The following is a 20814-nucleotide window of genomic DNA, read 5'->3' as shown; positions in this document are numbered from 1 at the left end:
TTTGGTGGTTCTATATAAGAGACACTATCTTCATTTTGTTCTCTTTGTCCCTCTACCTTCCATACATTTCATACAATCTCTCTCTCTCTCCCTTACAACAACAACATAAACCCATTCTAGTTAAGTCTCTTCTTCCCCTAAAGGTAAATCTCTCTTTCTCTCTCACTCACTCACTCAACATATGGTCGTCTCCCCTCACGTACAAGCAACGTGATTATCATTTACCATAACAACAACCCAACTATTTTTTTTTTCCTTTATAACAAACTTTAAATTGTTGGAAAATCTTAAAGCTTTTATATCCTTTTCTTTCAGACAAAGGCAACCAAATAAATAAACCCTATTTGTTTTTCTTTTTCGAAAACTCTCTTCTTCTTCTTCTTCTTCTTCTTCTTCTTCTTCTTCTTCTTCTTCTTCTTCTCATTTTTATTTTACGATAAAAATCCATCTGTTCTGTTTTTTGGCTTGTACCGGCTCTGTTTTGGTGTTTTTATTTTGAAACTTCATCATTATGCTTACTGCATCATCATTACTTTATTTTTGTTCTCATTGTTGTTGTGGCTTTATCTTTATTTTTTCTTCTTTTATCCTCGCAACCAAAAAAAAGAGCATGATTGTTCCTCTGTTTGATCATTGATTCTTCTTTAAAGAAAAGAAACATTTTGAACATTTTTGGTAGAAAACGAAAAAAATGCGGTCATGATTTTTGCTTAATGTAAATTTTCTCATTAAACGTGTGAAGCTGCACAACCCATGTGGTGCTGTAATGATTTAACCACAACTATCTATAATCATATCACGAAATCTTTAATAAATCTCTCTTCTTCTTNTTTTTTTTTTTTTTTTTTTTGTCTTTTAATAAACATAATTTCACATTCTTCTTTCTTGTGTGTTTTGAAGAAACACAACTTGTCGAGATGGAGAGGCTAAACTCGAAGCTGTACTTGCAAAACTGTTATATAATTAAGGAGAACGAGAGGTTGAGAAAGAAAGCTCAGATTCTGAATCAAGAGAATCAACAACTCCTCTTCGAACTCAAACAGAAGCTCTCCAATGGATCATCAAACCAAGGAAACAACAACAACAACAATCTCTCTTCATCATCAAGCTCTGCTTCTGGACATTAATCCAGATCATGGAACAACATCAACAACAACAACAAACTCCTTAGGACAAGATTTGGATTTGGTTAACTAGAAGAACCCTATATCATCATTTTCTTTTCTTTCTATTGGTGTAGTAATGTAAGAAAAAAAATTAGTTAAGAATAGTTTGGTTAGTGGTAGTATTATTATTATTAATTATCGAGTAGTTATTTTAAATTTTATATTTGGTGGGTTCTTCTTTCTTTCTTTCTTCCTGATTTACTAGAAAAAGGACATAAGTGTTGTGTGCTCTCTCTGACCTATTCTTCTTCTCTCAGGGATATTCTACTTTTGTTTCCATTTATATGTTAATTAGATTTTTCTATTTTGCCTTTTCATGTGGGGTTTGGTTGTTTAGGACATGGTGGATTCTGGGACTACATTGTACCCTTCTTCTGCTCTTCTCTTAACTTAAACAACCAGTATCTCTTTACATTTTTATTTAATATCCCTTTTGTTATTGGGTTTTACATTTTTCCCTTATTTTCTTTAATAAATTACATGGTCTTGATGAAATAACAAATTGCTAAGGGTAGCAATAAAATTAATGTGACCTTAATTTGTAGTTTCTTTCTGTCACAGTTATGTTAGTTAGGAGTTCTATGACCTCAACCAATTTTATTTTCAAAGTAATATATAAATCATAAAGCAGTTTGTTTTCTTTTAATTACCAAGTACTATTATATATGGATAAAGTATAGTGATAAGGTCCATAAGGGATATAGAAGATACGAGAAAAGTGTTTAGGAGTACTTACTACCAAACTACCAATTTTAAATCACGTGATCAAAGTTATATCCTATTGACTGTATTTATTAGATCATGTGCATATTAAAATGTTAATTATTGCCTCCTTTTAAAACATTTGGTTTATGAATCTAAAAGATTGATGTTTAGAATCTTTTACACATTTTAAGAAAACAATGATTATTGAGTTTAAATATATATTTTTTTGACTAAAGAGATATTATTTAATTTTAAACCAATAACAATTCAAAATTTTAAATATTTTCAATAATTACTTCTTGAAGTTTACAAAACATCAATCTTTATGGGACAAAAAAATATCCCAAACATCAATCTTTGTGTGATAGAGGGAGTAGTATTTAGTCTTCAACTTTTTTGAATCATCCAGAAATATAAAACTAGTGAATCTATTACAATATAGGGAGTACCGATATGCCTTTCTGAAGGAGATCACCGTGTTAAGTTCACACAAGCAAAATATTGGAGTACACATCAATTTCTTGACCTATAAATGATAAATCCAAACCAGCTTTAAATTTCGTAGGGATGTGGCATAGAACTCACTCAAGTGCTGGTGAGAAAATTACAGAGACACCTACGAATCTAAAAACATAATTTTCGTAACATCTAAGTGAATATCATCATGGTAAACTCAGACTTTGAAAGTCAACTTTGAAAAAATAATCTGCAGAAAATTATTCCGTTTGATGATTACCCCTCAAAAATCTCTTTGGAAGATCATGCAAGACATCATCTTCTGAATCTCTCTGATGTAAGATTATGGACCTCCGTTCAATTTCTAATCATTGTTTCTCTATTTAAAAAAAAAAAAATAAATGAATTTTGGCATATTGACATTGGACAATATAGTTTGTGATGGTTTGTGATGTTGATTATCCTTCTTCCTCTCTAGCTCTCTCTAGGAGTATTACCGGAAAAAATGGGACAAATTAGCCACACTAATTTTGGAATTAGGAGAGACTAACCATTTTAATTTTCGATTGTTTTTGTCTAATTACAGAAGTCAATATTTACAAAAGTAANCATCAATCTTTATGGGACAAAAAAATATCCCAAACATCAATCTTTGTGTGATAGAGGGAGTAGTATTTAGTCTTCAACTTTTTTGAATCATCCAGAAATATAAAACTAGTGAATCTATTACAATATAGGGAGTACCGATATGCCTTTCTGAAGGAGATCACCGTGTTAAGTTCACACAAGCAAAATATTGGAGTACACATCAATTTCTTGACCTATAAATGATAAATCCAAACCAGCTTTAAATTTCGTAGGGATGTGGCATAGAACTCACTCAAGTGCTGGTGAGAAAATTACAGAGACACCTACGAATCTAAAAACATAATTTTCGTAACATCTAAGTGAATATCATCATGGTAAACTCAGACTTTGAAAGTCAACTTTGAAAAAATAATCTGCAGAAAATTATTCCGTTTGATGATTACCCCTCAAAAATCTCTTTGGAAGATCATGCAAGACATCATCTTCTGAATCTCTCTGATGTAAGATTATGGACCTCCGTTCAATTTCTAATCATTGTTTCTCTATTTAAAAAAAAAAAAATAAATGAATTTTGGCATATTGACATTGGACAATATAGTTTGTGATGGTTTGTGATGTTGATTATCCTTCTTCCTCTCTAGCTCTCTCTAGGAGTATTACCGGAAAAAATGGGACAAATTAGCCACACTAATTTTGGAATTAGGAGAGACTAACCATTTTAATTTTCGATTGTTTTTGTCTAATTACAGAAGTCAATATTTACAAAAGTAAAACTACATAAGCTATCAAGAACATTAGCTTGCAGTAAAGACCATGATTTAAATACTGTGTTTGTCCAAATGGATTCCGAGACATGATCAGTGGAAATTTGAAAACGTAAACTCGGAGGATGTGTTCAATTCCACAAACAATAGCCAAACCAACATGGGCAATCGTCGGTTCTGTCATTGTACATGAGAGGCTTTGTTAAAGGAAAGAGAAGTGAGACGAACCCAACCACACCGACTAAGAACGCCACACTCACCAAACCTGAGAGAAGAACCATGACCATCTTTTTAGCTTAATTCTTCTGTATCTGCATTTGTTAAACAAACAACCTTGAAATTTATGTCTTACCTTTTCCTCTTGCGTATAGCACAGGCAATCCCATGTAGTTGCAGAATATATGAGCAAATAAAGGAGCAACGAGATGTCCTGTCAATATTACGCAATGTAGGAGACATCATCATCAAGGCCAAATATTAGAAGGGCTCCTATTTACATGTAACGAATATAAATGCGAGAAACGTACCGGTTCTGATGAAGAGAAAAGATGCATATGCACCAAAAATGACTGTGTAACCAAGCTGAAGACCTGATCAACGGACAAGTGAAGCTCAGGACTTATTAACAAAGCAATTATAATTATAATTTAAGGATGGCATAGATTAAACTGGGACATACCAACAATCAGTGAAGCCCTGAGATAGCTGCGGTTATGCCTGATGTACATCTCTCTAAAATGGTTCAAGTGGGCTGCACAGAACATCCAAAAGTCAGAAAAATCCACCAATTTTCATCTCACTGGAGTTGTAAACTGTCATTCATAGAGAGACAACGAAACAAACCCAAGCTAAAGAGAATTGGGCAGAGAAAGATGGCGCTATAAATCTTAAATCCAGCACACAGAAGCAAAGGTATCATACAAGCTCGGAAAACAAGTTCCTCGGTTACTGGTGCCTGCAAATCACAAGAAATGCCAAATCTAACAGACCATAAGTTTTTCGATTTCGTCTTATGCATATAAAATTGACAGTTAAGCTAATTAGTATATTCATGTCTTATCCAGTCTCAGACTTTCAGTACAGAATTGACAGTTAAGCTAAAAGAGATGGCCAACAGATGATTACCACGATGAAATTGCGCCAAACGGAAACATTAGAAGCACCCGTCACTACCAAAGCAGGGATTGTTTGGACAAAGCTATTGATGTTATTAATGGAGCTACACCCTCCACCAGTCTCCTTCCATGATTCCAGGAGCAATAACAATTTCGAGACCAAAGATCCGGCATAAATGAGAGAGGTCAACAGAAGAGGATACACTACTCCTTGCCACTGTTTGATATCACAAAACAAAACCTTAAAAGATGGAAAGTGTAAACAAGCAAACCGCCTATTCAACTATCACCAGTGTACAATAAGCTACGACTAAACACAGTGAGACAAAGAACTTACTTACCAGATGATCAGTCCTTATGCCATAAACAGATGCCTCCCAGCTTCTAATCTAACATCACTCGAGCAAACAAGAAAAGACAAGTTTCAGTGAGTCTTGTATCTAGTGTTGCATTGTACCAAACACATATCATAGCCATGAATCTGTTGGTGTACCATTCTAAATGAAGAACCATTAACACATACATCAACCAAATGCATCTAGTTTTCATCGAGTACACAGACACTGCGGCTATCTTGAAACTTATTAATACTATGTAACTAGCTTCGTTTAGATATGACTTAGTTCGATTACTACAGATTCAACGGAGACTTTACTTTCAAATCGTGAAATAGGACTTCCAGAGAGAAGCTTACCGGGAGTACAAAAGCTGTGAAGACGAGAGACGCTACAGTAGATATAGCCGCGCAGATAAATCTCCGAATCATATATTCTAAATAAGAAGACGCCGACGGGAGACGGAGAATCACGGTGGGAGCATAAAGAATCAAAACGTAGAATAGCGCCATAGCGACGCAGGCAGAAACCGCCATCGGCATCGAGACACTCTCCCCATCGACGGCCATAATCAATTGGGAACGAAGGAGCTCGCTCGCGGAGGAAGCCCCGGCAAAAAAAAAAGTCACCGTCTAGTCGAAGTCACCGCTGGTTGAATCTTAGACCGGCGGGTCTTCAACGAATTACACCCTGCCACGTTATCGAATATTTTACTGGGCCGATGAGATCCATTGGGCCCTTCAAAAATTATTTGCTTATAAAAAGAGGATACAATGGTAATATCACAGCATACATATACGTCAACAAACCAATTCCGAAGAAGACTAGTGGTTATCTCTCGTCATAAAACTATATAGACTGACGAAACTACCCTCACGCGCCTTCTTCTAAAAGCTGTCTTTGTACCCTGTACGCTTCACTATCAAGAAAAAAGGGAATTTTTTTTCTCGCAATTGATCCAAATCGTGAAACCCTAATTTCGAATCTTGTTACTAATTTTGTCGAAGAAGATGACGAAGGATTTCGCAGTTCCACCTGTAGTTTTCCCAACCGGTGGATCTTCAGGCGGTGCTAATGTCCAGCAACGAAGATTCTCAGCGATTCCGTTTCAACAGCCGCCTCCTCAATCATCTTCCCAGATCCCTTTCTTGTCGTTCAACATGGGATCCGCAGCCGCGTCATCCGCTACAACAGCCGGACCATTCGGCGGCACAATCGCTTCATCATCGTCTTTCGGCGGTGGTGGTGGTGGTTCGCCGTCGTTTGAAGACGAGGAGCCTCTGCTTGACGAGCTCGGTATACATCCAGATCAAATCTGGAAGAAGACTAGATCGATTCTAAATCCTTTTCGGATTAACCAAACTGTTCATAAGGATTCAGATCTATCAGGTCCGATCTTTCTATACCTCGCGCTTTGCTTGTTTCAGTTGTTAGCTGGTAAGATCCAGTTCGGTGTTATACTTGGATGGATCGTCGTCTCGTCAATCTTCTTATACGTCGTATTCAACATGCTTGCTGGTCGAAACGGGAACCTTAATCTCCATACGTGTACGAGCTTGGTTGGATACTGTTTGCTTCCGGTGGTGGTTTTATCTGCGGTGTCGTTGTTCGTTCCGCAGGGAGCTGGGCCGGTTAAGTACGTGCTTGCTGGGGTGTTCGTTTTGTGGTCAACTAGGGCTTGTTCTACTTTGGTTGTATCGCTCGCTGATGGTGGAGAAGAGCATCGTGGCTTGATCGCGTACGCTTGTTTCTTGATCTATACTTTATTCTCTCTTCTTGTTATATTCTGAGTGAGTGTCCTTTTCTGTTATGGCTTTTTTTGAATATTGATAGTTTGGTAAAATCTTCTGATGCCATTAGCGAGTAGCAAAACAAAAATTTGTTGCTATAAGTTCTTTGATGTGAGGTTGATGAATTGGGTGGGAATAGCTGCGAAGGTGTAAAGGCTTTTTTATTTTTTATTTTTTTTGGGGGATAAATTTAGAAACATGTTTAAGAAGAAATTTGATTCAATGTTTGTGTATCTTTTTCACTTGATCTACGAGGTGTTTACTTAAGAATTAATTTATACGATTTCATTGATTTGTTTGTGCTCTTAGACATTCTTTTGGCATAGCTTGTTCGGGATTGAATGCGCTGAGAGCCGATGCAGAACATATTGTTTTATTGATAAGAGCTTAATATGCTTCCTTTTGCTTTGTCTGGTATGAAGTTTTAGGAATGGTTGACACTGTTAGGATTTGCGTAAAAACTGTGGTTTAAAGTAGGCGGAGTAAATGTTGTTTAGATTTTGGCCGATGGGAAGTTTGGAACTAAAGACAGTCGAATGAAATTCTGATTAGCATCTAGGAGTTACTTGGTACTTGGTTTGTTCACGAATAGAGAAATAGTGTGAAATGTGCTCTTGGCTTCAGTTTACTATCCATCCTAATGTCATTTTCTAGAACTGCCTCTACTTTTGTTGATAGAATTTGCCACATAAAAAAAGAGTTGCCTCCATCTAAGGCAGAGTCTCTTTATAAAGAGACTCTGCCTTAGATGGAGGCAACTCTTTTTTTATGTGGCAAATTCTATCAGTCTTGCTAGAGCTTAACGTGAAAGCTGTTGGGAACCTTTTCTCTTCTTTGCCAGTTATACCTTGACTCACGGAACTAACTACTTTTGTGTGTTCCACCAGTTTCTCCACAATATTTTGATTTTTGAACATAAAACAAACAATGTAGATATATCAATGTGATGGATGTACTTAAGAGATGCTCATGTTCTTGAGTACCCGAACAACTAGAAACCAAACTTTAAGCGGGTCGTTATATCCTTTACAGTGTTTTGCGAAATGTAGCCATATACACCACCTAATTCCTCCATTATATCCTCTAATATGAAATGATCAAATAGTGATAAACCATTAAACACTCGTCCCTTAACACATGACATGTATAGACCACTAAATTAAGCGTCAACCCTTAGTTTTTAAAGATGAAAGAAACCCTCTAAAAACCAAACCAAATCACTCCCAACCTTTGACGTTGCCGGCACTGCACTAGAGATGTCTGCAGCTGGTAACAGACAGTTGGCCAGTAAAACGCTGCCTGTCCTTGCCGGAAATCTCTTCCAATCGTACGGTGGAGACGACGTCAGATCATTTACTGCCTCCAGGTCTATCTCGAACAGATCATCTTCACTACCTTCCTCGCCATCGCTTTTAGTTTCGTTTGCTTCTTGTTTCTCTTCTTCTGCTTCTGCTTCTGCTTCTGTTCCCCAGTTTACCAAACCAGCACGATGTGTCATGTTGATTCTGATTAATTTCCTGTTTAGGAATCTTGTGGTTTATACTTGATTCTGTAGTCATTACGTATATATAGAGAGTGTATAACGGGAGGAGAAGATGGGTCAGTAGAACGGTCCTCAACGAATCTACAACTATCTTTGTTGGGAATTTTTGGGACTTTCACGATACCTATTTTTATATAAAGAGAAAAGGAAATTCCAAAAGAAGAAACGATATTGTTATAGACTCGTGACTTGAGAATTATGTAGTAATAAATGTTGTACTATATACTACATAAATGTTCACGGTGCAACGATCGCTGTATGTATTTTTAATGAGCAACCGTCATAAATGATACATTACTTGTTTAGTTCTATGGAGCTATTTCCTAATATGTTGTTAGGAGGGAATGCTATTTTTTTACTGTTCTCTCATCTCAGTTTTTACCTTTTGTTTTTGTCCACCCAGAAATATAGAGACATATCCACAAACTTTCTAGTCACCAAAATGAGTCTACTCACATATTAAGACTAAATACCTCTTGATCTAGTAAATTATATATATACGACCTCATTTTTTTGTGATTTTGAGATATAAGTAAATAAAAAAATAAGGAACATTTTTGATGCTAAGCTTTGCTCTACATAATTCATAAGATACATATTGACATCGATACTATTTTACCAACCGTAAATAGCTCAATTTATATAAAAAAAAGTTTAGACAACTCCTAGAAAATATCGGTTCAATAACATTTATAAATAAAATATATAAACCATTTCGGTTATTAACTTGAGAAAATGTACAGACTTAGACTCAAAACCACTTAATTATTTAAAAATGTCACTTGTAAACTATGTCTAACATGGCTAAAATAAGTTGTTTAAATAAAGTCCATTTCTAACATGGCAAATATTTAAAACCAAAACAAAAAAAAAACATGGCAAATATCTATAGATCAAGTCCATTTCTAACATGGCTAAAATATTTTTGTTTAAATCCNAAGAGACATGCGCTAATAATTACATACAACTTATCTATATAATAAACCAACTGTATGTCAGGATTTCAAATTCCAACCATAAAAAAAAACTCAAAAAAAAAAAAAAAAAAAAAAAAAAAAAAAAAAAAATTGATGTCTTGTTTACTATAAAAAGGTTATACAGTATATGGAGGAGAAGGTACACCTAACACTAATCAGATATACACCTACCCAAAAACTACGTATTATTTTGCAATGAACATGTTATGCTTTTGTTTTATAAACTTTGCATATTTTATAAACTCGGTTTGGAAAAAGTTGTATTTTATTTAATTAATTAATCTTAAATCAATTAATGAATAAATAGTATATCATGTGCACGCATCATTTTAAATTATTAATTGATATATTTTCGTATTTAATTAATTATTTTCTATAAATTTCTAAAAAAGGAATTCATTTATATTTGATACCATTTTCTATATTTAGTTAATTAACTTAATCATCATCTAGGTCAAGGCACCCAAATTACAACATTCATCAACTTCGTATGGAGGAGAAGGTACACCTAACACTAATCAGATATACACCTACCAAAAATATTTATTTACGTACGTATTATTTTGCAATGAATATGTTATGCTTTTGTTTTATAAACTTTGCATATTTTTTACTTTACCCCTTTTCACTATTTTCGGGGTCTAGTAACTTTGTAATTTAATCTAACGGATTACGTGGCTTAAGGGTATTCACATCTTACTCCTACTACATTGGCTTAACAACTCAAACAAACAAGAAACAACCAAATTTGTAAAAGTTGCAGCAAGTAACCCCTTTAGATAGTCTAAACTGCGTTTTTTAAAGACCAACCTCTCTTCTCTCTTACTTTCCAGCTACTTCCCTTTTTCTACCTGTATCTCTCTCTCTCGGCCATGGCCACTGGATCGACAGATCCTCCTAGGTCTCCCTCCTCAGGTTTGATCTTTTCTATCTTCTATTTTAAATCCACCATTAGATTTTGAAATTTCTTCTTTTGTCCCTAAAAAGGAAAAACCCATCAAGAAAAATTTCTCTGATTCCAGTATTTTGAATTTTTGAATTTTTTTTTGTTTTTTGTTTCAAGAAGTAGAGAACTAGGTCATATTGATGTGAAGTGAAATGATTCTTAGATTATTGAATTTCAGAGAAATCACATTTAATGGTGGCAGCAGTCACATTAATTTTTTGCTTTGAGGAATCTTTGACAGTTTAATAAGGGCCTACGAGTGATGATGAGTTTGGTCTTAAGAGACATCACAGCTTTGGTTTCTTGCCCTTGAAGATTCATTTTTAAAGACAGGACAAAAAAACCTCTGTTTGTCTGAATCTGAATTACAGGTGTTCTTCAGAAGTTGTTGTTGGTGTTCTTTGTCTGTATAGCTGCTTCGACTTATAAGGCGATCCAGCCTCCTCCATCGAAGCTATGTGGCTCTCCTGATGGTCCATCCATCACAGGACCAAGGATTAAGCTTAGAGACGGAAGGCATTTATCTTACAAAGAGCAAGGAGTTCCAAGAGATGAAGCTACCCATAGAATCGTCGTTGTCCATGGATCTGACAGTTGCAGGCACGATAATGCTTTCGCAGCTCTACTATCACCGGTACTTGTTTTATAATGTTCTCATGCCAAAACATTTACTAGTTGTTACCTGTTTTAAGATGTAAACTTACTGATATCAATGTTGTAGGAAATAAAAGAAGGACTAGGTGTGTATATGGTTTCATTTGATAGACCTGGTTATGGAGAGAGTGATCCTGACCCAAACCGTACTCCCAAAAGCTTGGCTTTGGACGTAGAAGAGCTTGCTGATCAGTTGAGTCTAGGCTCTAAATTCTATGTCATCGGGTACTCGATGGGTGGACAAGCCACATGGGCATGCCTTAAGTACATTCCTCACAGGTATCACTTTCAGAACTAACATTGTTAATGATCACATAGTTATTTAAGGGAATGGTTTTGATGTGTGTATGTGTGTGAGTGTATAACTCTGTTTGATTCTTTAGGTTGGCTGGAGTAACACTTGTCGCTCCAGTGGTGAACTATTGGTGGAAGAACTTTCCATCAGACTTATCAACCGAGGTTTATTACCAGCAAGCGAGAAATGACCAATGGGCGGTTCGTGTTGCACACTATGCTCCTTGGCTTACTCATTGGTGGAACTCACAGGAGTGGTTCCATGGATCAAGTGTTGTGGCCCGAAATCTCGGTATGTTGTCCAAAGCAGACAAAGAGATCATGTCTAAGCTCGGTGCTGCAAGAAGGCCACATGAGGTATGTATATATTTATAACAATTTCATCATCACTTCTTTCCCTATTTGCATTTTCATCAAATCCAAGTCTCTATATAGGCACAAATAAGGCAACAAGGAACACACGAGACATTGCACCGTGACATGATTGTTGGATTTGGAACTTGGGAATTCGATCCAATGGAACTCGAGAATCTGTTTCCGAACAATGAAGGATCAGTGCACTTGTGGCAGGGAGATGATGATGTGCTTGTCCCTGTGACTCTGCAACGTTACATTGCGCAGAAGCTGCCATGGATCCAATACCATGAGATTCCTGGAGCTGGGCATTTGTTCCCTTTCGCTCCAGGTATGGTTAATAACATTGTTAAGACTCTCTTAACCAACGATGAAGTCAAGAACAGGAACTAAACTCTCATATACCTTCTCTCTCACAAAAAGATGAGGCTAATTGGGTTTTGTGACATGATTGCTATAATACTTTGAACCAATGAGAGATTCATGAGAATACTGATAAATATATTGTGGCTAGATATATTGGTATGAGTTTTGGTAGCTATGTAAAAAACTTGTGTTTGTTTGGAATAAACTAAGAACAATAATACTTGGGACCAAAACGAAATCTTAACTAGGTTAATATTAAGAAACATATGTATAAGTTAACAAACATCCGACCTTAGCTCAGTTGGTAGAGCGGAAGACTGTAGTAGTTGCTGTAATCTTTAGGTCGCTGGTTCGATTCCGGCAGGTCGGATTCTTTTTAAATATTTTATATGATGGATAATCCGAATCATATTTTATCTTTTTTTTTAGAATTTTACCAAAGAAGAGGATAATTAATTTTTCACGATTTTGTTTCTTTCTTCTATTTAATAAGTTTTTGACTGACACCAAACGCAGTACTACTACTATTCAAAATCGAACAAGTCTACTTTTCACTAGCTAAAGGACAACAACAATAGAAGTATTTACAAAACTTTGACTATTACATTATTTTGAACAACATACAGTACATATATTTTTTTTCATATAAAATTGTATTGATCTCTAAAAGTTAATTATACATTTTTTTGGTTAAAATATATTTCGAAAACAAATTATGAACCACAAAAAAAAATTATTACCTATGTATTAACCACAAAAAAAAATTATAATCGCTAAATTTCGACCAATTTTATTACCTATGTATTAACCACAAAAAAAAATTATAATCGCTAAATTTCGACCAATTTTATTACCTATGTATTAACCACAAAAAAAAATTATAATCGCTAAATTTCGACCAATTTTATTACCTATGTATTAACCACAAAAAAAAATTATAATCGCTAAATTTTAGTTGTGATTAATACAAAATTCTCAGCATCAAAAAAACAAAATCACACTTCTAGTTTGCTTCAACTTCTAGTGCTATTGGAAGTATGTATAAGGTTTAGATTGATTTTATGGTTTACACCGGTTAAGTTAGTATACCACACTTGTAAAAAAAGCACACAATTGTATAATTTTGTGATTATGAAATAAGACAAAGATATTTTGATAATCTCTAACAAACTTCTTCTTCTTCTTCATCTCTCTCGAATCGTAATAAAGTGCAATTTTCCAAAAGAGAATCCATCGGTTCAGACCAGTGTTGGCGTAAAAGAAAAAAAGATTTGTGTAGCCGAAGCAGAAGTATAACACGCGTCGAGCCCAAGAGAGGACACTCCAAGAAACGTAAGAGAGACACGTGCGGGACACGTGTCGGAAGCAGCCGTACAGATTCTTTGCCTCTGATCATGGGCCTGGACCTGGACCTCTCTTAGCTTACATCTCCCATTGGTCGAAGATAACTTTGGACAAAAGATGTTGACCTCCACCCCTGTCTCTCTTCGTGGGTGAACCATAATCTCCCTTTTACCGCCTCTCTCTCTTACACCATTTCCATCTCTCTCTCTCTCTCTCTCCCTCAAAAACTTTTCTCAGCTAAAGCTCTCCGGCGGCTTTAAAGTTATGTGAAGGAGGGTGAACCTCTAGAACAAGAAGCATTAATTCTTTCAGTTTTCCGGCGGCGGAGGAACATAAAAGCCACCGGTTTTTGGACACACTTATTTCATTTTCAGGTTCTCACTTTCTTGATTTATTTATTGTTTTTTTTTTCAAGATCTTGGATTATAATAAGACTGGTAGAGGAAGTTTATTTTTTTTTATATAGTTTAAATTTATTTCATTTGATTTTATGGTCCTCTCATCTGCGTTTAATTTTGGTTTATATGGTGGATTTAATATAAGGATGAGTACCCAAGCTAATGAACATTTTAGTATTGTTAAATTAAGCTCTAATTATCTTTGTGTTGATAAGTTAGCTTTTGAGAGGAAACTAGTGGGGTATGATATTTTTTCCTCTTTTGGAAACGGAAACTTTATTGAAATGTGTAATTATTAGTTTGTTTATTGCTATATTTAGTATCGTTTGTCGCTGTCATGATGTCGACCGTTCTTCTTTATTTTCACGTGGACCGACTTTTAATTTTTTCTTTTCATATGTTTTTTTTTTCTTTTTTTTCTTAACGTCATTTACATGTTTCTGTGATCTGGATAAGTATCTAATGTTTAGTCAAAGTAATACGACGATTTTAATTTATAAGAGACAAAATGGTTATTGTCGTCTTTAGGTAGGTGACATGTTTCAATATAGTGTGAATACAGATGTTAATTGGTCATTGTTTGTGTGTATGTGCAGTTGTTAAATGGTACTTAGAGAAACAAAGATGATGTCAGAGAGAGAAGTGGAGTCGTCGACGGCGCAGACAAGACAGAATGGAGTAGGAGGTGGTGAGAATCATCATCCGTTTTCTTCGTTGGGAAGACAATCCTCTATCTACTCACTGACCCTCGACGAGTTCCAACATGCTCTATGTGAGAACGGCAAGAACTTCGGGTCTATGAACATGGACGAGTTTCTCGTCTCTATTTGGAACGCAGAGGAGAATAATAACAATCAGCAAGCAGCAGCTTCTCATTCTGTCCCGCCTAATCACAATGGTTTCAAGAACAACAACAATGGAGGCGAGAGCGTTGTTGGCGTCTTTGGTGGTGGTGGTTCAACAGGCAACGAAGGGGCTAATAGTAATAATAATAACAAGAGAGGGATAGCGAAGCAGCCGAGTCTTCCTCGTCAAGGCTCGTTAACACTTCCAGCTCCGCTTTGTAGGAAGACTGTTGATGAGGTTTGGTCTGAGATACATAGAGGAGGTGGTGGTAGTGGAGGAGGAGACAGCAATGGACGTAGTAGTAGTAGTAATAATGGTCAAAACAATGCTCAGAACGGCTGTGAGACTGCGGCTAGACAACCCACTTTTGGGGAGATGACACTTGAGGATTTCTTAGTGAAGGCTGGTGTGGTCAGAGAACATCCCACTAACCCCAAACCTAATCCCAACCAAAGCCAAAACCAAAACACGTCTAGTGTTATCCCCGCAGCAGCGCAGCAACAACTCTATGGTGTGTTTCAAGGAACCGGTGATCCTACTTTTCCGGGTCAGGCCATGGGTGTAGGTGACCCATCAGGTTATGGTAAAAGGGCAGGAGGAGGAGGGTATCAGCAGGCGCCGCCGGTTCAGGCAGGGGTATGCTATGGAGGCGGTGGTGGGTTTGGAGCAGGTGGACAGCAAATGGGGATGGTTGGACCGCTAAGCCCTGTGTCATCAGACGGATTAGGACATGGACAAGTAGATAACATAGGAGGACAGTATGGAGTGGATATGGGAGGGTTAAGGGGAAGGAAGAGAGTAGCGGATGGTCCAGTGGAGAAAGTAGTTGAGCGAAGGCAGAGGAGGATGATCAAGAACCGCGAGTCTGCGGCGAGGTCTAGAGCAAGAAAACAAGTAAATATATACCTTTTCTTCATTCACTTGATGACAGCTATGAATGTTTCTTGTAAAAGAAAAGCTAATGGTTGTTTGGTGTTGTTTGTGGAAGGCCTATACAGTGGAATTGGAAGCTGAACTGAACCAGTTGAAAGAAGAGAACGCGCAGCTAAAACATGCATTGGTATTTATTTCATCTCGTTAAGATTTTATTTGTGAAAGGGATTACAACAACTTAACTTCTGTTATGTTTGATCAGGCGGAGTTGGAGAGAAAGAGGAAGCAACAGGTAAAAAAAAGCTATGAGCTTACATTTCTAAAGATGGATGCAGTATTTTTATTTTGGTCGGAAGAAGACTACAATGGTCGTTGGTTTATTATGGTTGCAGTATTTTGAGAGTTTGAAGACGAGGGCACAACCGAAACTGCCGAAATCGAATGGGAGATTGAGGACATTGATGAGGAACCCGAGTTGCCCACTCTAAACAAAACAACAATAGGAAGATGAAGTCCTCGAGACAGAGCAAGGGAAAACTGATGGTCTCTAGGTTTGTTGTTTTGTCTTGAGGAATGAGGTTATAGAATCTTTACTTTGATGTTTTCTGTGTTGGTAGGAGGAACACACCATCTGATCTTCTTTACTACTGTTCCTTGTGAACAAGAACGTGATTCTGTGTTTCAGACATCATAAAATCTTTGGAAAATATAACATGTGTTCTGTCACCAGATTTGTGCTAGATCCTCTGCACTACTACAAAGAGTCATTAACTTGGAATGACACAATGTGCAAGACAAAAGATACTCAGAACACTTCAAACATAGTTCGACAAGAGATAACTTAAAACTCTAGATCCAATGCATTGAAGTGTTGCGTTCTTTTCTAACATTCAAGTTACATTCAGTAACAACAAAAGATTAACATAGATAGCAAGCAAGAAACTAAAGTAGAGGTGAGAATGATAGGCTTCATGTTGATTTGCCTCTTGCATTCTCTGTGAAACCTAGTGGGCTCTTCTTGGGGTATTTAGGCTATCCATTACATTTTTTACCTGCAACAACAACAAACCAACACAACACGAACAAGAGAAGCAAGTTGAGTGTCAGTGATTGAATATAGGGTAAATGCGGTTGAGATCAAGTGAAAGAATCGTTTACAAATGCTTTTCATTAACCTGCTGGTTCCAAGAGCCTCTTTCATCTTTCGTTTCATGGCACCCGCATCAATAGAGAGAATTGGAGGTTTCTCATCATCCTGCTTCGGGAGAGCCTTGAGATCGTCTTCCGTGTTGGTTTGGACTACTCTGTAAGGCCTGAAAACAAACAACCAAACAATCCATAAGAAACTTTCTAGAAATATGAGAGTTATATAAATTCTTTAAAATGCAAAATCCTGGTCCAAGTTCCACACATCCCATTTCAAACAGAGAGATAAAGAACACATGAACACATACCAATCTACAATATACTCAAATGTTTTAATGCTAAACTAGATCTGTCCTCGATCTAATGTAATTAACAGGCTATGAACCGACAATAACTAGAGAATCCAAAACCTGATACCAATGATCCGTACAAATCAAGTAAAAGAAGCAAAACACTAAACCCTAGAAATTTCACAAAGCGAGAGAGAGAGAGAGAAGCGACGAAAATGCCTACTTCCCTACACAACGGATGTGGAACTCCTTGGATTCTTCGCATTTCTTGGACGTATTTACCACGCCAGCTCCGGTTCGTCTTGCACACCTTTCTTTCAACCTCCGTGGTGGTGCAGTACACGTTGGAAGTGGAGTCTCCGAGCTGCTGATCTGTGAAATCGTTACCAGCGTCGGAGAAGGATAAATCTTTTTTCCACAACCAACTCATAATAGCTCAGATTCGTGATGGTCTTCTTCTTCTTGGTGTGTGTAAGGTAGTGAGAGTGTGAAAATCTTGTTGTAGAAAAGACTCTGTTTTCTAATTTTAAACTGGGCGGTCCTTAACCGAACCAGAGGCCGTAGTTTGGTTTTTCTAACTGTAACTAATTTAACCACACTCAGATTTGTACCAACTTTTTTTTACCACGCTTGTTTTGTTTTTTTTTTTTTTTTCAACCAAACATTAAATTAAAAGATGATTCCGAGATTGGTTGCCCAAAATGGAGAGAAAGAGTTTACAAAAGTAAATTCAGAAACTAAAGATCTTGAAGAACAAGCGAGACTGTGTGGATTTTATAAATCTCTGCAAGAAGACTCATCAACAACAAAAGCAAAAAAAACAAAGAAAAATGGCCAATCTTATCATTAACTTCTCTGCTCTCTTGATGATCGTCTTGTTGGTTTCTAATGATAATTTAAAGATTTAATTAACTTCCTTTGTCCTGGTTAATCTATTTATATCAAATTGGATGAGGAAAGATTAACGGTTTAAACAGGACTCCCAAAGGCGGAAGCCCAAACATGCTTTAAAAATGAAGCTCAGGAGGGTGTGTGTCTTCAAGTTGACGGCGGAAGATTGTGTGACCTTCTTTGCAAGACAAGCGACTTAACTTGGTTCGGGCTATGTGAAGTGGAAGAGAACGATATTCACTGTCACTGCTACGGACCTTGTTAAGTATCTGATCATCCGGACGCAATACCAGATATGAAAGGTCCGATATGTGTGCTTTGCTTATGGTCAATGTCACATATCTACATGTGTACGTATTTCATGCTTGTGTGTGTGTGTTTTTTATGGCGTTCAATAAATTTGTATCAGCACCGTAAATGTCGCTGGTGTGCTCAATCAATGTAATACAAAGACTGAATCTGAATATTATGTTTGCTTTTGTTGTTCTCCTATAAAGGTTCTCAATCTATATATATGTGTGCTTACGACAATATATCCGCAACCCTAAAATGGGATGCAGCGTACTAACGTATACCACATTGCTAAGAGTTCGATCAATTCTTTTGAATGTTATAAACCTAGCTAGACATTTTTTTAAGAAGTCGTTGTGTAATCAAATTAGAAGCAAAGAATATTTAATCTCATGCACTAATCAATCAAAACGTGAACAATTTTTTTCTCTATAGAACTCTAATTAACCTAAACTTAAAAGAAAGTAAAATCCAAGGAAAGCTCTAATCAAAACCATTGCTAAAAGCCATTTAATATATCACAACCCTCATATGGCCTTAGAAACTCTCTTATCGTATATATGAACGACTAGATTGCTATTCTTGTGAGTGGTGCAACTCATGTTCCAACTAATGTAACCAGATGGCTTATATAATTTACCACCACAACTTTCTTGGAAATATTTAATTGTATAAGCCATTTAACAACAAATTTACACCCAAAAAAAATCAAACTAACAAAAAAAAGACATGAATTTAAATTTTTTTCATTCATGTCCCAATATATTTTTTTACCAACATGACAGTGAAAATTAGAACACTAAAGCATTTTTTTTTACTATTTTATTTTGTTTTGTTCAACCAAGCATTTTTTTATTTTAATAACAATTATTAGTAGAAAAATACTTAGGTTCACCCCTAGGGGTGAACTTTTGTATTCACATCTTCCCTCTCAACCAATCAGAATGCTCTATCTAATATTTTATATAAAAAATAAATCATAATTAAACTAAAAATTAAAACTAATTATGGAAACAAATTCTGTATACTTTTATTTAAAGAAAGTTACATATTGTCTTGGTTTAGATTTTACAATTAAACGAGGTTATATATCGGTTTGGGTTTATAAATGAGAATTAGGGTTTAGATTTTATAATTAAAACAATATTATTTGTCGGTTTGAGTTTACAAATGAGGTGGTTAGGGTTTAGATTTTGTAATTAGAACAAAATTATATGTTGGTTTGGGTTTACAAATAAGATGGTTAGGGTTTAGATTTTATAATTAGAACGAAATTATATGTCGGTTTGGGTTTACAAATGAGATGGTTAGGATTTAGATTTAACAATTAGAACGAAAATATATGTTGGTTTGGGTTTACAAATGAGATGGTTTGAGTTTACAAATGAGATAGTTAGGGTTTATATTTTATAATTACAACGAAATTATATATCGGTTCGGTTTTATAATAGAGCGGTTTAAGTTTCTAATTTTATAATAAATATGTACAAATTTTATTTGGGCTGACGGCCAATTTACCCACGAGAACTATGGTATCGAGCCAAATAGAGCCCGTTCTTTACCCTCGGTTTATATGTCCCGGAAACCAAAGTTCGAAACCAATATACCCCAAAACCAAAGTTCGAAATCTATTTCTCCCCGATTCTGGATTATAGCGGTTTAATGTCTAAACCTGAGACCAAACCATATATGTCCCAAAAATAAACCAATTGTTGAACCGGATTCATACTCCAACCCGACCCAGCACCGATCATGTCTTGGATTGCGTTAAATCCGGTGAGTTTTTACGCTCAGAAAAAACAATAATCACTCCTTAGTTAGTATCTTTCTTTGAGTTGCAGAAGAGTTTGATGGAGTTCTCAGATTTTTTCTCCCGATTGTTTTTAGTTCGATTTGTTATTTTTGTGGAGGATAAAGAGTTATTTTTTCTCCTGATTGTTTTTAGTTGGATTCTTTTGCAGCCACTGAGATGTTAGAGAAAACAAGCTTAGATAGAGTAGCAGGGAAAGTGTGCGGACAGCTTGAACATGAAGGAAGAAAGGCCTCGATTCTTCTACGGAGTCTTGTGGCATAAAACTTTAAAAGCAACTGGTGAGCTGACGGTCCTTTTCCTAGTCTGATCAAACCAGTCAATACATGCTTCAATTCAGCTACACTAACCGAAGGTTGTTTAGCAATTTTAAGAAGCTGATCCTCAAGAACCGCCTTTCTTTCTATAAAAGCAGACTTGTAAGAGGACATCTCGACTGATCCTTTAAGATCTGGGCAGTTTCTTTCTTCATCATCCATCGCCTCCAGTGCCTCATCCACTTTATTGGGTCGAAATCGGGTTTGCTTTGGTATAATTAAGGTTTAGTTTTTTCTTAATCGGTTAGGTAAATAATAAACCGATATAATCTACGTTATGGGTAAATTGATGTAGAAGAATAAAATCGGGGAGAAATAGATTTCGAACTTTGGTTTTAGGGGTATATTGGTTTCGAACTTTGGTTTCCGGGACATATAAACCGAGGGTAAAGAACGGACTCTATTTGGCTCGATACTATAGTTCTCGTGGGGAAATTGGCTGTCGGCCCGATTTTATTTTTTTTATTTTATAAAGAGGTGAATGAAGTCGATTTAATAGTGCCCAAGTATTACTCTTATTATTAGTAGTGGGGTTTAATGAAAAGAGATATTTAG

General features: G+C 36.1%; 6 protein-coding genes and 1 non-coding gene across 7 annotated transcripts; 6 read left to right on the top strand and 1 right to left on the bottom strand.

Moving 5' to 3' along the window:
- Nucleotides 1-1280, top strand: LOC109132589 (protein LITTLE ZIPPER 4-like). The gene is made up of 2 exons (XM_019244324.1): nt 1-143; nt 901-1280. Exon 2 carries the CDS (start codon nt 918-920, stop codon nt 1125-1127), a length of 210 nt encoding a protein of 69 aa, XP_019099869.1. The 5' UTR covers nt 1-143; nt 901-917; the 3' UTR covers nt 1128-1280.
- LOC104782046 (CAAX prenyl protease 2) lies at nt 3607-5811 on the bottom strand. Its single transcript, XM_010506860.2, has 8 exons — nt 5489-5811; nt 5136-5183; nt 4805-5011; nt 4523-4634; nt 4359-4430; nt 4207-4269; nt 4032-4109; nt 3607-3944 (listed from the first exon to the last, which is right to left on the bottom strand). Exons 1-8 carry the CDS (start codon nt 5696-5698, stop codon nt 3811-3813), a joined length of 924 nt encoding a protein of 307 aa, XP_010505162.1. The 5' UTR covers nt 5699-5811; the 3' UTR covers nt 3607-3810.
- LOC104782044 (protein YIPF5 homolog) lies at nt 6022-7214 on the top strand. Its single transcript, XM_010506859.2, has one exon. The coding sequence runs from the start codon at nt 6140-6142 to the stop codon at nt 6917-6919; it is 780 nt and encodes a 259-aa protein (XP_010505161.1). The 5' UTR covers nt 6022-6139; the 3' UTR covers nt 6920-7214.
- Nucleotides 10051-12228, top strand: LOC104782043. Its single transcript, XM_010506858.2, has 5 exons — nt 10051-10354; nt 10757-11019; nt 11107-11318; nt 11423-11690; nt 11769-12228. The coding sequence occupies exons 1-5, from the start codon at nt 10312-10314 to the stop codon at nt 12078-12080; spliced, it is 1098 nt and encodes a 365-aa protein (XP_010505160.1). The 5' UTR covers nt 10051-10311; the 3' UTR covers nt 12081-12228.
- TRNAY-GUA lies at nt 12340-12423 on the top strand. Its single transcript is given in 2 exon segments — nt 12340-12376; nt 12388-12423. It is a non-coding gene; the product is annotated as a tRNA-Tyr (tRNA).
- On the top strand, nt 13486-16245 carry LOC104782042 (protein ABSCISIC ACID-INSENSITIVE 5-like). Its single transcript, XM_010506857.2, has 5 exons — nt 13486-13771; nt 14392-15535; nt 15630-15701; nt 15777-15806; nt 15907-16245. Exons 2-5 carry the CDS (start codon nt 14399-14401, stop codon nt 16000-16002), a joined length of 1335 nt encoding a protein of 444 aa, XP_010505159.1. The 5' UTR covers nt 13486-13771; nt 14392-14398; the 3' UTR covers nt 16003-16245.
- LOC109132710 (putative defensin-like protein 203) lies at nt 17781-18106 on the top strand. The gene is made up of 2 exons (XM_019244915.1): nt 17781-17840; nt 17927-18106. The coding sequence occupies exons 1-2, from the start codon at nt 17781-17783 to the stop codon at nt 18104-18106; spliced, it is 240 nt and encodes a 79-aa protein (XP_019100460.1).

The sequence above is a fragment of the Camelina sativa genome, chromosome 4 (genome assembly GCF_000633955.1).
Source record: "Camelina sativa cultivar DH55 chromosome 4, Cs, whole genome shotgun sequence".
Taxonomy (NCBI): domain Eukaryota; kingdom Viridiplantae; phylum Streptophyta; class Magnoliopsida; order Brassicales; family Brassicaceae; genus Camelina; species Camelina sativa.
Note: the sequence above shows the minus strand (reverse complement) of the source record. Positions and strands in the feature narration are given on the sequence as shown.

Excerpts from the sequence above, each read along its gene's own strand:
- LOC109132589 (XM_019244324.1), top strand. The coding sequence starts at position 918 with ATGGAGAGGCTAAACTCGAAGCTGTACTTGCAAAACTGTTATATAATT.
- LOC104782046 (XM_010506860.2), bottom strand. The coding sequence starts at position 5,698 with ATGGCCGTCGATGGGGAGAGTGTCTCGATGCCGATGGCGGTTTCTGCC. Across the intron at positions 4,635-4,804 it reads TTTGGCGCAATTTCATCGTG|GCACCAGTAACCGAGGAACT; the intron begins GTAATCATCTGT and ends TGTGATTTGCAG. Across the intron at positions 4,431-4,522 it reads CCCAATTCTCTTTAGCTTGG|CCCACTTGAACCATTTTAGA; the intron begins GTTTGTTTCGTT and ends TGTTCTGTGCAG.
- LOC104782044 (XM_010506859.2), top strand. The coding sequence starts at position 6,140 with ATGACGAAGGATTTCGCAGTTCCACCTGTAGTTTTCCCAACCGGTGGA.
- LOC104782043 (XM_010506858.2), top strand. The coding sequence starts at position 10,312 with ATGGCCACTGGATCGACAGATCCTCCTAGGTCTCCCTCCTCAG. Across the intron at positions 10,355-10,756 it reads TCCTAGGTCTCCCTCCTCAG|GTGTTCTTCAGAAGTTGTTG; the intron begins GTTTGATCTTTT and ends TCTGAATTACAG. Across the intron at positions 11,319-11,422 it reads CTTAAGTACATTCCTCACAG|GTTGGCTGGAGTAACACTTG; the intron begins GTATCACTTTCA and ends TTGATTCTTTAG.
- LOC104782042 (XM_010506857.2), top strand. The coding sequence starts at position 14,399 with ATGGTACTTAGAGAAACAAAGATGATGTCAGAGAGAGAAGTGGAGTCG. Across the intron at positions 15,702-15,776 it reads CGCAGCTAAAACATGCATTG|GCGGAGTTGGAGAGAAAGAG; the intron begins GTATTTATTTCA and ends ATGTTTGATCAG. Across the intron at positions 15,807-15,906 it reads AGAGAAAGAGGAAGCAACAG|TATTTTGAGAGTTTGAAGAC; the intron begins GTAAAAAAAAGC and ends TTATGGTTGCAG.
- LOC109132710 (XM_019244915.1), top strand. The coding sequence starts at position 17,781 with ATGGCCAATCTTATCATTAACTTCTCTGCTCTCTTGATGATCGTCTTG. Across the intron at positions 17,841-17,926 it reads TCGTCTTGTTGGTTTCTAAT|GGACTCCCAAAGGCGGAAGC; the intron begins GATAATTTAAAG and ends ACGGTTTAAACA.